This window comes from Benincasa hispida, chromosome 10, assembly GCF_009727055.1.
Source record: "Benincasa hispida cultivar B227 chromosome 10, ASM972705v1, whole genome shotgun sequence".
Taxonomy (NCBI): domain Eukaryota; kingdom Viridiplantae; phylum Streptophyta; class Magnoliopsida; order Cucurbitales; family Cucurbitaceae; genus Benincasa; species Benincasa hispida.
The window spans coordinates 46,087,885-46,106,678 of record NC_052358.1 but is presented as its reverse complement, the minus strand read 5'-3'; the positions used below and the strand labels follow the sequence as shown (position 1 = coordinate 46,106,678).

Genomic DNA, 18,794 nt, shown 5'->3' with positions numbered 1-18,794 from the left:
ATGTGTTAGAGCGTAATTACGATGCCCTTTATGCTGTAACACATAAGGGTTCGAGTCGTTACGCTACACCACAGTTAAAATTTGACCAGTGTAATTATGCTCTCGGCAGCGTAACGTGAATATGACTCACTTTTTAAGTGTTACAAATGAATCGTGTTTAAGGAATAATCTAAAAGGCCCATAGCATATGGATATTGGGTGTCTTATCCTGGTAACACTATGAATATGACTCTCTTTCTAAGTGTTACAAACGACTTGATTCAAATCGTTCATCTAGAGATATATAAGTGAGAGTATCCTATACAGTGAGTCTATATAAGATTAGACCACAGAATATATAATATCTCTTTGTAACACTGCTAACTGAAGATGTTAATATTTCAAATGATGACTATGTAACTCGATTTCAATTTTGAGTGAGTTATGAACTCCTACTGATGAGGGTCGTTTTTTATTTGTATGGGTGAGAGTGACCTTAGTTTCCGACTCAATATACCTACCATTTTAGGGACGATACCAAGTGAGGAGCTGGGAACATAGCTTCACGAGATGAAATTTACAAATTTCCACTTTTAGGGTAAGTAGATAAGTTGTTCTCTTAAGTGCTGGCTCTGGGACTTGAACAATGAGACCTTACCCTCTCACTGGCCCGATAAAGACTTTGTTTATGGTAGGATCAGTGGTACTTAAGGAGTAAGAGATAACTACAGGGGTAAAATGATAATTTATCCCAATTGTAATTACGAACAACTTGTAAAGAATTGATTTATATAAAATGGTAAAATCAATGGACACAGAAATAGTCTATAGTTCATAGACGTGCAGTTATGGGTCCATTATGTCTCTTTGCTAGCTCACAGCGGGTTAAACAATGATATTTAGTTTTAAAAGAATTTGGAATGTTCAAGTTGTTTTAAGGGAATTTATGTTGATTGTATATGAGGCAATTAATATAATGTATATAGATACATCATAATATAAAGTCAATTTTGAATAAGATTCAAATTGAACTATATAATATGATAATATTAATATTTGAATAAGATTCAAATATTAATTTCATATAAATTAGATTTGTATTTAAATTATAGGTTATAAGATGTTATGTATATTAGAATATGATTCATATGTACATTAAGTTAAATATACGGTATTTAAATTGGATTTAATTAACATTTAATTTAATTAATTTTAATTGAATTATATTTATTTAATCAATTAAATTAAATAACTCCTTTACAGTTGCAGAGGAGTGGTGAATGTGTTAGAGGAGTTATAACTCTCATACTTATTAAATATGCAGAGGTGTTTGCATTTCAAGTGCTCTAGTTTTTACAGAAAAAACACATCTCTCACAGAAACTCTCTCACAAAACAATATCAAGAAGAGTTATCTGCCATATTCACTTATTCGATTCTCTTTGTCCAAAAGAATAGCGGAGAAGACTTTTTGGTGGTGTATGGGGTTTTAATACATGTTGTGATTTACAAAAGACTGGGAGAAGCTATTGAAGATCGTTCTTCAAAGGTTTGTTCTTCTCCCTTATTAATCTTACTGAAAAGCATGCTTAACTTTACTGCTCTTGCTTCAATTCTATAATTCTTGTAACAAAATTAGGGCAAAGCGATCACACGCTTCCGCAAAGGAATTTGATTCCTTCATGCTCACCATTGATGACCAACTATGGTGACAATCATCGTTGACGTCGTGCTCTGACAAACACCTTCGATGCCCAACTTTGGCAACCACCCCCGACACCCAAATCTAGCAACAACCATTGTCTGTGACTACTATTGCTTCAGTCTAACAACATGCTTTGACGGCTACCTATGGCAAAAAAACTTTGACAACCACCTTTGACTACGATCACCTCCAGCAATTATCTCTAATGACCACCTCTGATGACCAACTTTGACAATCACCTTTGGTGACCAATTCCAAAACCAACTTTATTGTTCATCACCAACGACAAATTTTAACAACCAACTAAGATGATCATATACTAAATCAACACAAAAACATAGAACAAAAAAAACTTAGGTTCCGTTTGGTAATCATTTGGTTTTAGGTTTTTGTTTTTGAAAATGAATTCTATAGGCACTATTTCTGTCACATCTCCTCCCAGATTATTAGCTAAATCCGAGAAGGGGTGTGAAGACAGCAGTTGCCAACCCTCTTATAACAATTACTGTCCAACCTGTTCTTGTGAACCGGTCTCCTTAGCACCTGTTAAACCTGATTAGCAGTTGATAATCTTTACATCTTACCATAATCTCGTCATCAAACCACAACACATATATATATACTGCTAGTCAGCTACCAAACCAACATATATTAACAGATTTTAGAAACTTAAGTTTAATACAACAACAACTTGATGCAAGTTCTACCCTTCCCCTACGACATGTACAGACAAAACCAAGGTCTAAACATACCAAAGTGAACCATCTAAACTTTAAAATGCTTGGAAATCCTAAGTAGTGACTATCTGGCAGATCTTCTAGGCTTTGGGACATTGACTGCTACTTGGAAAGAGAAAATATTTAAAAGAATGAGCTTAAAATGCCCGGTGAATGACTATTTTAATAAACACGTTACAAGAATAATATAAACATGCTTTTCATAAAACATTTACAATTCCATTTATAGGGTTTAAAATTAAAGCTAGAAAAGTGAAACCATGGCATATAAAAACTTTGGAATGGAACTCATCATCATTTCCTAGAAAGCACCTCTACCCTTTTGCCTAAGCATGTGGGAGAGCCCTTTTGCTCAATTCTTAATAACTTTAGTTGGGAGAGAGCCCTTTTGCTCGATCTCATCAACATCGATAACATAGATCTTACGTGCACATAAAATTGATTAGGATCCTGCCTACCTTACCATACCTTTGGTTGCAAGGATTTACATGGGTACCTTACCATACCTTCGATACCATTGCCCATAAGTAGGTTTTTCGTGCAAAGCATAAAACATTTCAATTGTACATGAATCTTCATTATATAAAAACATACTCAACATGCTTTAGGAGATCCTTGGAAAGCTTAGTTTCATGTTAAACACATGGCATAAAACTTTGTTGAAACGCATGAGAATTATATTTAAAATCTGTCATTAAACTATACTCATGCGTTCAACATCAATTTCCAATACTTAAGTCATGCGTTAAAAAAAAAGTTAAAATTAACTATGTGTTGCAAACTCATTAGTAAAACACTTATTAAACTTTTGAAAGCTAGTCACTCACTGTCTTTGAGTTACTTCCTCGAAGGGTTGTAGCCTCCCCTATATGTGTTTGCCCTGTAAAAATAATAAGAGTATTTGGTTATTGCCTTTGGCTCCATTTTGAGCTTAACTTCATTATTCAACTTTAATATATACTAAGTCCAAATCTAGTTAAACGCATCATCTTATTCCTTTTTACTCGACACATCACAAACACATAGGTACTCAACCCATTACCATCCTTAACCAGATTTTACCTTGCGAATAGTTAAGTGGGTAGCAATTCGCACACAGGTGCTCGATGGCATTAGGATGCGCCTACTTTGCCTATGCGATGGGTGCTAGTGGCCACAACTCTCAGCGTGCCTTTTCCGTTGCACACAACCTCTCGCACATTTTGGATTCACACATTGAACAGTGTCTGCTTACTCTATCACATACCTTCACTAACCTTTGGTGAAGCCAACACATCTTCGATATCCATTCCCTCGGTAGGCTCTACTAACCTCTTCATGGCCCTCAACGCAAGCCTCACACTTAGTCATTTTTCTCTTTGAAACCTTGAACGCATGACATGGCAAAATCATTCTCAAGCTCTTTTATTTCTTCTAAGTGCCACTTCCACTTATTTTACTCAAGAGCTTCCCTATCCATACGTAGGAAATTTTCTGCCCTCTTCCAACATTGCCACACACCTAACTTTCCATTGCTTTAAGTTCTCAAGTTTCCTAATGTTAATTGCCCTTTACAACCCGATAGCACACCTTCCTAACACTTAGGAATTTTTTCTTTTTTAAACATTATACACAATCATAGTACACTTTACATAACATTCAATTACATAAACACTATTAACTCATAATCGTAGATACTTAAACACAATTAATTAGTAAAATAGGTTTAGGGTTTTACAATTTTCATCTCCAAATTTCTTCCTTTGTTATCTACCTTTTACCAATGGTTTAAAAAACCAAGCCAAATTTCGAAAACTAAAAAAAATAGCTTTTAAATATTTGTTTTTGTTTTTGAAATTTGGCTAAGAATTCAACAATTGTACTTAAGAAAGATGCAAATTATTGTAAGAAATAGGGAGGAAATAGACTTAACTTTTAGAAAAATGAAATGGTTGTCAAACATGGTCTTAATTAGTGAAATGTTTTAAATACAAAATTGAAATTATTATCTCATGGTGTTTAATAGTCGTCTTATATAGTAACATCAATAGAAATACTTTGAACATAGAGGCAAACCAAACAAATTTGTGTATTTCACTTCTTGAGAAAATGAAAGAAACACATTTTATTTTTATTTTAAACAATTCAAAATAATGGTCTATCTTTGAGGTACATACTTTTTTAGTTTGGGTAGAAAATATTAAACACTAGAGCAAAAAAGGAAATAAACGATGAGTACTAAAATAGTAAATATTATACAAAATAAAAATTTGAAATAGTAAATATTGTAGTTAATTTTAGGTTATAATAGTTGGAAACACCAACTATTTCCAACTATTATAGTTAGAGCCCCAAACATTATAGTCCACTCCACCCACTTGGGCCCAAGCTGATAGAGTTGACATTCAACATACAGAAGCTCTTACGATCCTAAGCACTCTAACTACATCAATTTTAGTGGATTAGCAAGCATGTTCAAGAATTTAGGGTTTCGAGCATATACATTTGAAGATTCCTCCAAAATGCTTCAAATCTCTTTGAATTTCTCCTTCAATCTTTGTAGTAGATCACCATAAGAGTCTTCTCTACTAGTTGAGAGTGATTGGGTGGTGAGATCCAAATTGAGAGAGATTTGATGTTGTTTTGAGAGTTTGAGTGAAATAATATTTTTCAGAATTTTCCACTTTTGAAAATCAGATTGCATGAATAAATTTTCTCCAAATTAACTTGTATTTAAGTAATTTGAACATGCAAATGATTTAATTATGGCATTGACACTCAATATTCCACTCAATTAGTAGATTAAGTGTTTGAATTAGTGGAAAAATCCAACTTTGCCCACTAATTTCATTTATATTAATTTTAAATGAAGTTTCAAATTATTTTCATAAAATTTAATTTAATTTAATTTAATTTATTTATAATTAAATTAATTATATATTTTGAATTTCATAAATTCAAATTTTCAAATAAATAAAATTTTAATTAATTAAATTATTAAAAAACCTAATTCAAACATAAATCCATATTCATGTTATTAATTTTTAAATCAAATTTAAATATTTTTAACTCTCCAACCGTTTAATTTGTTAATTAAACGTTTATTATATTTAATATAATAATCCAAATGCAAAATCAAAATTTGAACATTTATAATTCTCTCGACATGCTATTATAAGGTTTGATCCTTTTACGAGCTAGTAGAGGAACCAAATGGATCTACTGATCATGAATTCCAATGATTTGAGATTAATTCATTAAACTCTTTAAATCGAATTAATCAATATTGTTAACTACCAAGACATTCCATTATAGCTCAGTAGTTACACTCTCATCGCTGTAAATATATTTCTGTCTAATTAATTTAACCATAATCAATAAGTCAATCCTTTACAAGTTGTTCATATTTATAGTCAGGTCAAAATTACCGTTTTACCCCTGTAATATATCTTGCTCCTAAAGTCTCCACTGAGCCTCTAATGAATAATTGCTTTATGGTCCTACCAATAAACCAAGTGCCTCTTAGCCATAGAGTGGGCGTGACCCCTTTATTCAAGACTAGGATGGAACAATCTATCTGCTAATCTTAAAATGGATATGAGTGAATTCTGTCTTGTAAAACTATGTCCCCTGCTATCTATCCAATCTTACCCCTAAAATGGAAGGCTTATTGAGTGGCGATGTTGAGCCACTTTCACCCATACAGATTAAAGGATGATCCCGAATAAACATAAGTTCATAGTTAACTCAGGATTGAGATCGAGTTACCTTTGATCATCGAATTGAAATAGTTAGTTTTAATAATAAATGATCATTATAAAGAAAAGTGATTATTTCGTGGCCTAGTTTTATGCAATCATCTTTTACATAGAATGCCTCCACTCACATGTTTTCGACTTTCAGATCACATCGTTTGTACCAATATACAAAGTGGGTCGCATCCATAGTGTCCCTAGGATAAGGAACCCAATCCTATCTATATATTTATAAATCATTTTGGCTATATACTCAAATTTGATCCTCCTTTATGTCTCTACATAAAGTTTAGATATTCACGTTATAGCCATGAGTTCATTAGTTTATTGGATTTAGGAATCTATGGATGCAATTTATATATTCAATAACAACTTTATTGAAATAATCTCAATAACGTCTTTATTGTAAATAGGAATATGTTTGAAGTTTACAAATTGCGGATTTTAGGACATATAACCCAACAAAAGTAACCCCTAAAGTTTGAATTTTTTTTCTTTTTTCTTTTTTTTTTTTTGGCCCTTTCAAAACAACCCTCGAAGATTTTTGGCATTAAATTTATGGTTTTTATTTTTTATTTTTGTGTGTGTATGTTTGTGTGTTGCTTAAATGAACAAATCTAAATACATACAAAAAGTAAATTGGGGTTTAAGGTGTTAGAAAAAAAACCATAAATGAAAGAATAAAAAGTTAAGGGCATGTGTTGAAGGAACGAAGAAGATGACAATAGGTATGGTTTGCAGATACACCATGCGTCTTAAATTTTTCATGCATGTGTTTGGATTTGTTCGCCTTCATTGATATTGACTTTTCTATATTTATGAATTTAATGACAAAATCACACAAGGTACTATTTTGAAACAAACTTCAAACTTCAAGGGTTAAAATGAAACTTATAAAGATTAAGGAGTCTAATTGAAACAAACCCCAAAATTAAGGGGTATTTGATAACTTAATCCTTAAAATTTAACCTAAATTATGGGCCAACGTAAACATAACTCAACTGTTTTTTTCCCTCTTAAAAGAATATGTGGGGTCGAAGTATTTGGATTTGAATCTTTGATCTTTTGGTTGATGATATGTACCTAAAAGAAAAGAAAATTTCTAATAGTATAAGAGTTCTATACCCCATTTGTTCACATTATAGATTTGTCTTCATAAATATTAATGGACTTCATTTTCATGTTAGGGAGTTTCAATCTATTTTTAAAAGATTGATGATGTGACACACAATAAATGGAGGAAGTGTAGTACTACAAATTTCCCCCAAATAGGGTTATGCTTAGGTCCTTGCACAACATCCCTAATTCGAAAAAGAAAACAACGAACACTAGCTGAACCCTTAAAAGGGGCAATAAGGAAGAATTTTTCTCTTCCCCTTTTACCTTTGTAGCTTTTGAGAATTTATTTTTTGCCCTCACAATTTTAATAATTCATATTTTTCCTTCACCACACTTAAACGTACACAACTCTTGGAAAAAGGATATCACACATTTACGATTTGATACATCACTTCACATAATAACTAAAATTCATATGGATATATCACTTTACATCATATTCATCACTACAAAATTTATATGCACATCCATTCACATCATAGTTACTAATTTTATAGACACATCCATTCACATCATAAGTCATAACTACAAATTTTATAAATATATCCATTCATGTCGTAACTACAAAATTTTCAGAGTATAAATACAAAACTTTTGTTTTTCTTCGACCCCATCTCTATTTTCAAAATATCTTATTATAAAGATAATTTTAGAATCATAACATTAAACTTTTCATTCTCCATTTCAAGATGGTTGCCAACCTCCTCCATATATTTATTTTGTTGTTACTTTTTTTAGTGAATTTCTATTGCCACGCCACCCATGGTTCTCACTGGACAGTGAAGTTTATAAAGGAATTCTCTAGGGCTCTTCTATTCGTAGTGAAAATCGGGTGAGTCTCTTCTCTTTATTTTTTTAAAGAGAGTGAACATAGAATGTTAAATAAACATTATATATTTTATATCACTTTATAATAAAACATTTTAAGCTACCTGCAAGCGTCTCTAACTAGTATATACATATATAACTCTCTTACTTTTCTTCTCATTCCTCCTTCTTATTATTCTCCCTCCTCCATCCATAGCTTCCACTACACTTGTTGCCAGTTTTTTTTTTTTTTTAATGTTTTCTTATTCTCATTATTTCCTCTTTCCCCCCTTTCTTTTCTCCCTTCTTTCTCCCATCCCATGTTAGAGCCTATTTATGAGGATTTTATCAAAGAAAAAAAAACCTGGGGTGTACCTTGGGATACACTTATCTTTTTGCAGCCCATCTAAGTATCAAATTACAATTTCCACATGACAACTTTTTATCCCCTTTTGTGATTAAAAGGGATCCATGGAGATGGATACAAACCTGATTTGCATCGAGCTATTACTCTTTATTAAACCTTATAAACTAATTATGAGATTTTATCAAATCATAAAGATAAATTTTTAAGTTTTAAAAGCATAGGAATCAAACTTTAGGGACCAAATTTGTAAATTAATTTCTAATTTAATTAACACAGGAATAGAAAAGAGACAAGGAAGAGGAAATAAACGAAGAAGAACGAGAGAGAAAATGAAAAAAAGTGATGAAGACGAGCAATTATGAAACATTTAGGTTGAGTTGGTTCGGGTAATTTATTTAATCGATATATATTTATTTGTTTTCAAACGTGGAATTAAGACAAGTTGTTGAAGAGGAAATTTCATTTAATCATAAATCGCCTCATCATCTCTACAAACTATCAAATACGAGGCAAATTACAAGTTAACATATATTCTGGATTGAAATTGAAGACGAAAATTGGTAGATGTCGATAATGCCACATGTCTTTGTTGCAACAATTGATTGAATAAGCTAACTTTATCCAATTGGGTTATGATATTTGAGTCAAGTTCAATTGAGCTCAAAATTATTATTATTATTATTATTATTTTTCCCAAATACTAACCAAGCTCCAAATCCACTTGATTGAGCCCTAGGGCTATTCAAGCCCAAACTCCTAGACTCATTGAAACTTTATGAAGTTATATATTAGTAGTTGAGTGTGTTAATAACCAAATATATTTCTTTATTTAACTATTTATCGTTTTGGTATGTTCTAAGTGAAGATTTTGATTTTGGAATTAGTGAGATTTTATATTTTAACTAAAAATATTGGTTTTATTTTGGATGTTGGAATGTTGCAAGAATTGGAAAAAATGAAAAGAAAAAATTGGGAGTATCTATATCCTATGGGGAAAAAAAAGAGAATATCGATATAATATGTTTTGAAATTGGTTTTTTTCGAATTCAAGAAAACTTTAACAAATCAATCACCATAATATCGGTAGAAACATTTTAAAACTTTCCTAAATTTTAGAGTTATTTTTGCAACGAGTACTATACAAGGATATCTATTCATTTACTAACCATGAGCTATTTTAAAACTTTTTTAAAATTTTAGACGTTTTTAAAACTTTTGAAAGTTTAAAAGATATTTTTGAAAAAAATTTTTAATAGTTTTTGTAATGACCTAAATTTCTAATATGCTTCTAGGACGCTACTTTATGCATGCATAGATTTGGCAAAACATTTTCTCAAAGAATAATTAAATAAAAGAGATAACATTTTTATTTAATCAAATAATGCTCAAATAAGCAAAGAAGAGAAAACCTAAAAAAAATACCGTTCGGGGTACATCTGACCCAACTTTAAAATAAATAACAATTAAATAAATCAATGAATATTTCATAAGATTTTAAAATTCCTGACTCCTAAACTAGACTCTATTACATGAAACCTAAGTGCGAACGCAACAACTCGTCCAAATGGTCGGGTCACGGGTCTCTCTTGTCATACGTCGATCTATCTTTACCCTTACCTGAAAAACATGAAAGGAAAAGGATGAGTATAAAAGTATACTCAGTAAGCGACCCATTACTGGGCCCACTCAGTGATCTGTTAGTCTTTCCATTGGGACACAAGTGCACAACGAAATCATAGGCGTAGGCATAAGATGACACGCTTTCATAAGTATTTACCCCAGAGGGCACAAACATAAACATAAGTTGTGGTCTCAAAAGGACACCGTACATAAGCATAGGGTGTAGGCCCGAAGGCTCACAACATGCGATGTGCATAACCCAATGGCAACACTAACAGTTACTGTAATCTCATACAGACATAAGCATTCATCCAACATCGTAAAACATGCTAAGACTACATAACCGTTCACAATTCGCCCATCCATATACAGACATATCAAGATATTTCATTCCAAATAGAACCAGTGGTAAGCATGCTTAGGGTCGAGGGCAACCATTAGTAAACCACTTACCTTGGTTTTAGGCCCACACAAAAGAAAACGAATAGCTGAAACTCCCTCCTAAAACAGCAAAGGCTTGAGTCAAAGCCCCTGACACCAACCACAACACACAGTTCAATTTGGGGGGCAAATCCCCAAAATCTAAACAAATTAATTCAACAATCCTCACACAACTTACCCCCAAAACTTATCAAGAAAATAACCAATGAAGGCTTTTGCGGCTGCTACAACGCCTCAAAACCTCTATTTCAGTCTCCTGATTCAACATTGGACCAAATGTCAAGCCAAGATATTTCAAGAACCTCAAAAGAACTGACCAAAAACACAAAGTTCTTATCCTACAGTATGCGAATAAAGAACACACGAGCAGGTCGACGCCGTACGGACGACCACTGTCGCAGATGTCGACGACCTTGACGACGACGGTAGGGTGCAGCTGGAGTCGGCTGTAGATGGCGTGGCTCGGATCTTCATGGCGACAGTGGCCTTGGTTGAGGTTAATTGAGGTAGCCAGCACGAATCTGGAACAACGAGTTGATGTAGGGACGCGTGGCATTGGCGACGACTGGATGAACGCGACTTCAAGTCGACGACGAACGGAGACGCTTTCTGGTGCACGATCGACGGTGGCTACGGCTAGCGGTGGGCTCCTTGCGGCTAAAAAAAGAAAAAAACGGCAGGGAGAGGAAACTTGGAGAGGGCAGCGCCGGTAAGAGAAGGAGAAGAAGAATAAGAAGATTTTTTTTTTCTCTACTGCATACTTTTCGAGGTCTCCCTATTTAAAAATAACCGAACCCTTAACCCTACTTCTTTTTAGGAAAAGGCAAAACAAAAAAATAATAATAATAATAAATATAACAACCCCCAACTTCTTTTCCCAAAAAAACTTAAACCACTAATAAAATATTTAAATCCTAAACTTTGGCCTTTAAATAAAACAAACGATTAATTCCACGAATTAATTTAAATCTTACCTAGATTTTGGGACGTTACGACCTTCCCTCCTTAAGAAACTTTCATCCTCGAAAGTTCTAATCCTAGAAGAGCTCTGGATGTAGTGTTCTCTTCTCGTCCTCTCGCTCCCAAGTTGCTTCCTCAAACTGATGGTTCTTCCATAACACCTTCACCAGTGGCACCTCCCTGTTGCGCAAAACTTTCACCTTCTTGGCCACAATTTGCGTAGGTTTCTCTTCGTTACTTAAGTTTTCATTCAGTTGCAAGGGCTCAAAGTCCACCACATGAGACGGGTCCGTTAAATACTTCCTTAGCATTGAGACATGAAAAACATTATGGACCCCGAAGAGAGACGATGGTAAAGCCAAACGGTAAGCCACAGGGCCGACTCGCTCCAAGATCTCGAATGGCCCTACAAAACACAGACTTAGCTTACCCTTCTTTTCGAATCTCAGAACACCCTTCATTGGCGCCACTTTTAGGAACAATTTGTCACCTGTCTCGAACTCAAGGTCTTTATGCCTAACGTCAGCGTAGCTTTTCTGTCTACTCTACGCTGCTAGCATTCGAACCCTGATCTTCTACATGGCTTCATTCGTCAACTCCACTAACTCAGTTCTCATCAGTTTCCTCTCCCTAACCCCACCCCAACAAACATGAGACCTACAACCTATACCGTAAAGAGCTTCAAATGGCGACATGCTAATGGTGGCCTGATAGCTATTATTATAAGCAAACTTTTCCAAATGCAAGTGGGAGTCCCAACTCCCTGAGAACTTTAATGCACAAGTGTGCAACATGTCCTCCAACATTTAATTCAAGAGTTCTTTTTGCCTATCCGTCTGGGGGTGGAAGGCTGTACTGAAGTTTAACTGCATCTCCAACGCTGCCTGGAGGCTCTTCCAAAAATTGAAGGTAAAACGAGGGTCCCTGTTGGACACAATTGACACTGGCACACCATGCAATCTTACTATCTCTTTCATATATAGCTGGGCCCACTTACTCATCGCGTACGTGGGCTTCCCTGGAATAAAATTGCCACCTTAGTAAGCCTGTCTATCATGAGCAAAATCACTGAGAAGCCCTTTACTGTCTTGGGCAAACCCGTAATGAAATCCATAGCCACGCTCTCCCATTTCCATTCTGGCACATCCAATGACTGTAGCAAGCCTGCTATCTTCTGCCTTGAGGCCTTCACCTGTTGACAGACTAAACATCTGCTGACATAGTCGGCTATCTCCATTTTCATATTAGGTCACCAGTAATACCACTTCAAGTCTTGGTACATTTTGGTATTGCCTGGATGCATCGAGAATGGGAAGTTGTGAGCTTTTGTCAACAATTCCCCCTTCAGGCCATCATCTGTAGGTACACATAACTGCCCCTGATACAGAAGGCCTTGGTCCATCGATATGGAAAATTCGCTGGCTTGGCTTAACCTAACCTAAAGACACTTCTGAACAAGGTTCAGATCATCTTGCTGTGCCACAATAATCTTCTGCCTCAATGTTGGTCGTACTGTCAACTGGGCTAGCTGCGAAGTGACTTCCCCCACTGCCATCGCAATCTCAGCTCGCTCCAGATCCTTACACAATTGAACCTGCCTAGTGATCAAGGCGGTCGAATGAGCGGTCTTCTGACTGAGGGCATCAGCTACCACATTCGCCTTACCAGGGTGGTAGAGGATCTTGCAATCGTAATTCTTTACCAACTCGATCCACTTGCGCTGCCTCATGTTCAACTCTTTCTGGGTCAAGAAGTATTTCAGACTCTTGTTGTCGGTGAAAACCTGGATCCTTTTCCTATACAAGTAGTGCCTCCAGATCTTCAGGGCAAACACCAGCGCTACCAGTTTCAGGTCGTGAATAGGATAGTTTCGCTCGTGGTTTTTTAACTAGCGGGAGGCATAGACGACCACTCTACCATGCTGCATAAGCACACAACCCAAACCCTTCTTAAAAGCATCACTGTAGACCACGAAATACCCGGAGCCATCTGGCACCATGAGAACCGGTGCTGAAACCAACCTTTACTTGAGGTCTTGAAAACTGTCCTCGCAAGCTTTGCTCCAAACAAACGAAGCTCCCTTCCTGGTTAGCGAGTCAACGGCGTGGCCATGCTAGAGAAATTCTCTACAAACCTACGATAGTACCCAACCAACCCCAAGAAACTGCGCACCTCACTGACCGTTGTAGGGTGGGGCCAATTTGTAACGGCCTCAATCTTAGCTGGATCCACTAAAACCCCGTCATTCGACACCACGTGCCCAAGAAAGAACACCTTTCGTAGCCAAAACTCATACTTAGAAAACCTTGCATACAGTTTGTTTTCCCTCAACATTCCTAGGACTTTCCGAAGATTTTCCTCGTGTTTCACCTCTGTATTGAAATAGACCAATATGTCATCAATGAAAACAATTACAAAGGTATCCAGGAAATCCCTGAACACCTTGTTCATCAAATCCATGAATACCACTGGAGCATTGGTTAAACCAAAAGACATTACAATGAACTCTTAATGCCCATATCTGGATCGGAATGCAATCTTCGGGATATCACTGTCCCTGATCCTCAGCTGATGGTAACCTGATCGTAGGTCAATCTTGAAAAATACAGTAGCACCCTGTAGCTAGTCAAACAGGTCATCGATCCTAGGAAGTAGGTACTTGTTCTTGATGGTCATCTTATTCAACTTTCTGTAGTCTATACATAAACATAACAATCCATCCTTTTTCTTCACAAACAAAATTGGTGCACCCCACAAAGAGACACTGGGTCGTATAAACCCTTTATCAAGCAGTTCCTGCAGCTAGACCTTCAATTCTTTCAATTCGGCCGAAGCCATTTTATATGGAGCTTTGGATATGAGAACAGTGTCCGGCTCCAACTCGATCGCAAAATCAATCTCTCTTGGTGGAGGCAACCCTGGAAGTTTTTCTGGAAACACATTAAGATAATCTTTCACAACCAGCTTAGAGGTTAGAGCAATCTCGATTTCTCTTGTGTCAACTACGCTAGCCAAGATACTCCAGACACCTTGGTTAATCAACCTCTTGGCCTTTACTGTTGAAATCACCTTGGGCAAAACTATCGTCCTGGCCTCCCTTGAACTTAAAACTTGCTTCCCTAGGGGGGTTAAAAATCACCTCCTTACGAAAACAGTCTATGCTAGCATGGTTGACAACCAACCAATCCATGCCCAGAATTACATTAAAGTCACGCATGTCTAACACTATTAGAGTCACATCAAGGGTGTGATTTGTTGTTTCTAACTGACACGCTTTTATCTTTTCACTTTCTATCATAATTTCCCTTGACGATGTAGATACTGATAAAACATAACCCAATGGGTTCTAAAACTAACATAACATGCTTTACGAATAACGATGAAATGAAAGAGTGAGACGAGTCAAAGTCAAATAATGCCAAGGCATAGTGCCCTAAGATTGGGAGCGTACCTGTCACTACTGTTTCCGAATGCTCAGCTTCCTGACGACTTGTGGCATAGACCCGACTCTGCTGCTGCTGTCGATTTGAACTACCCTGATGCAAACTCGGAGGGTGACCCCCTGTACTTTCGGAACCACTACTAGGGCATTGGTCCGCAGTATGCCCTGTCTGTTTACATCTAAAACAAGTCCCTGTGCTAATCAGACAGCGTCCTTGATGATGCTTCCCGCACGACTTGCACACTAGTCTTTCCCTCTAAACTCCTCCTAAAGCAGTAGCTTGCCGTTGGGCATGCCCTAACGATCTGTTTGTACTCTGAACCTTCTACGGAAGTCCCAGAGCTTTTTGCTCAGCTTTTCTCTTCTGGCCTGGGGCAGGTTCCTCCGTTAAGGACTTCAGGAACTCTATTCCTGAAGGACAGCCCACACGTGTTGTCGCTCCGAAAGCTGCAGCTTAGGTGGGAGGCTCTAGAGCTTGCACAATACCTCGCACCCCATCCCAAAGTCCTTGTACAAATCTTTCAACCCTTTTTGCTTTAGTAGACATCAGATCAGGGGCGAAGCAAGACAACATGTCAAACTTCTCCTCATACTCTTCTACTGTCATGATCCTCTACTTCAGATTCATAAACTCAGCCTGCTTGTTGTACATCACGTGAGTAGGGAAGTACTTCTCGTACAACCGTTCCTTGAACTGGTCTCACATGGCTTGGCCTCCACTGGCTTCTATCATTCTCTCAGTTGAGCGTCACTAGCGCTTGGCATTATCGATGAGAACAAAAGCTGTACACTGCAGCTTATGCTCCTCTGGACACCTCGTGTACTGAGAAATCCCCTCCACAGTGGACAACCACAACTCTGCGTTTGTAAGGTCTTTTAGGGACCCGTTGAACGCCGAGGGATCATACTTCTTGAAGTGCCGTAGATATTCGACTTCCAAGGAAGGGCCTGCCACAGTCCGATTCGTGGCCCTATTTTGATTCTGAACTTGTGGTAATGGGGCCGACGAGGATGGCACCTGTTGCTGCTGTGCGTGCTGAGTTATCTGCTCGACCACCATATCCTTTAACTGTCCTAATACGGCCTGTGTAATGACATTCCCAATAGCTGTAGCCATGACCGTATACTCTACTGACGTTTCTGAGGATGATGGTCCTAGGGGGGCCATAGTTGAAGTTCGAGGCCCGCTTCTTGGTCTAACTCTCTGCTAGGTTGGCCCAAAAGGGTCACGAGGTGGTGAGTCCAACAGTTCTTGACTCTGCACCTTAGAGTCTTGTATGTCAGGGTTCCACTCCCCAACTACTTTCTTACCTCGACTGTTCTTCCTCTAGTTCGTGGTGCCATATCTGATAACCACACGTAACACTTTAATAAACGCTAGCAAGGTAAACCATCAAATGACTGCACAACAGGTAAGATTTCATACATATTTCCCTAAAGAACTTTAAACGATATACCTGGCGATGACGAGAGATCCATTTGTGGCCATAAGGAATAGTTTGGACTCACGATGTAAGTCAGTCTACAGAACCTAAAACTTAGGCTCTGATACTAACTATAACGACCTAAATTTCTAGGACGTTACTTTATGCATGCATAGGCTTAGCAATACATTTTCTCAAAGAATAATTAAGTAAAAGAGACAATTTTTTTATTTAATTAAATAATGCTCAAATAAACAAATAAGAGAAAGCCTAAAAAATACCGTTTGGGGTACCCCTAACCCAACTTTAAAATAAATACAATTAAATAAATCAATAAATAAAATCAAGGAATATTTCATAATATTTTAAAATGCCTGACTCCTAAACCAGACTCTATTACATGAAACCTAAATGCGGAAGCAACAACTCGTCCAAATGGTCAGGTCACGGATCTCTCTTGTCATGCGTCGGTCTATCTTTACCTTTAGCTGAAAAACATGAAAGGAAAATGATGAGTATAAAAGTATACTCAGTAAGCAACCCACTACTGGGCCCACTTAGTGATCTGTTAGTCTTTCCATTGGGACACAAGTGCACAACGAAATTATAGGCATAGGCATAGGCATAAGGGGCGAACTCGAAGGCACGCTTTCATAAGTATTGACCCCAGAGGGCAAAAACATAAATATAAGTGGTGGTCCCAAAAGGACACCGTACATAAGCATAGGGTGTGGGCCTGAAGGCTCACAATATGCGATGTGCACAACCCAGTGGCAAGGCACATTTTCATAAGTAGTGACCCTAGAGGTCACAAACATAAACATAAGTGGTGGTCCCAAAAGGACACCATACATAAGCATAGGGTGTGGGCCTGAAGGCTCACAATATGCGATGTGCACAACCCAGTGGCAACACTAACAGTCACTGTAATCTCATACAGACATAAACATTCATCCAACATCGTAAAACATGCTAAGACTACATAACCGTTCACAATTCACCCATCCATAGACAGACATATCAAGATATTTCATTCTAAATAGAACCAGTGGTAAGCATGCTTAGGGTCGAGGGCAACCGTTAGTAAACCGCTTACCTTGGGTTTAGGCCCACGCAAAAGAAAACAAATAGCTGAAACTCCCTCCTAAAACTGCAAAGGCTTGAGTCAAAGCCCCTGACACCAACCACAACACACAGTTCAATTTGTGGGGCGAATCCCCAAAATCTAAACAAATTAATTCAGCAATCCTCACACAACTTACCCCCAAAACTTGCCAACAAAAAATCAATGAAGGCTTTTGCGGTTGCTACAACGCCTCATAACCTCCATTCCAGTCTCCTAATTCAACATTGGACCAAACGTCAAGCCAAGATTTCATTAAATATCCAAAATATTTCAAGAACCTCAAAAGAATTGACCAAAATAACCAAGTTCTTACCCTACAGTATGCAAATAGAGGACACACGAGCAGGCCGACGCCGTATGGACGACTACTGCCGCAGATGTCGACGACCTTGACGATGACGATAGGGCGCAGCTGAGGTCGGTTGCGGATGGCGCGGCTCGCATCTTCACAGTGACAGTGGCCCTAGTTGAGGTCGACGGAGGCAGCTGACACGAATCTGGAACGACGAGTTGATGCGAGGACGCGTGGCATTGGCGGCGGTTGGACGAACTCGACTTCGAGTCGACGATGAATGGCGACGCCTTCTGGTACGCGATCGACGGCGGCTACGACTAGCGGTGGGCTCCTTGCGGCTAGAAAAAGAAAAAAAGGCAGGTAAAGGAAACTTGGAGAGGGTGGCGCCGGTGGGAGAAGGAGAGGAAGAAGATTTCTTTTTTTTCTCTACTGCACGCTTCCTGATGTCTCCCTATTTAAAAATAACCAAACCCTTCCCTACTTCTTTTTAGGAAAAGGCAAAACAAACAAAAATAAATAGATAAAAACAAAATAAATAAATAAATATAACAACCCCAACTCCTTTTCCCAAAAAAAAACTCAAACCACTAATAAAATATTTAAATTCTAAACTTTGGCTTTTAAATAAAAGAAATGATTAATTTCACTAATTAATTTAAAATTACCTAAATTTTAGGACGTTGCAATTTCCATCCAAAACTAACAACACGAGGATATTTTTTTTTATAATTTAACCCTAATAATTTTCCGAACTTTATCAACCCAAATTTTAACACATTGTTTTTCCCTCGAGACAAACGTGGCAGTTTTGAAGGAGGGTTTTGGACGTCGGCGACGGAACAAAGCGGAGGAGTTTGGTATATTTTGTACTCACAATCACAATCACCGCCATGCAAAATGTGGAACCTCATCCTCGTCATTACACAAAATAAATGAAATTAATATATAATATATAAATTTATATTGTGAAAATAAAATTAAAATTATTCTCTAAAAGAAAAAAAAACACACTATAATAGGAAGAATTAGTTCCCATTTC

The 18,794-nt window shown here is 37.1% G+C and overlaps 1 protein-coding gene across 1 annotated transcript; it reads right to left on the bottom strand.

Moving 5' to 3' along the window:
* Positions 1 to 11,545: 11,545 nt before the first annotated feature.
* Positions 11,546 to 11,929, bottom strand: LOC120089109. Its single transcript, XM_039046532.1, has one exon. The coding sequence runs from the start codon at positions 11,927 to 11,929 to the stop codon at positions 11,546 to 11,548; it is 384 nt and encodes a 127-aa protein (XP_038902460.1).
* Between the last annotated feature and the right edge of the window lie 6,865 nt (positions 11,930 to 18,794).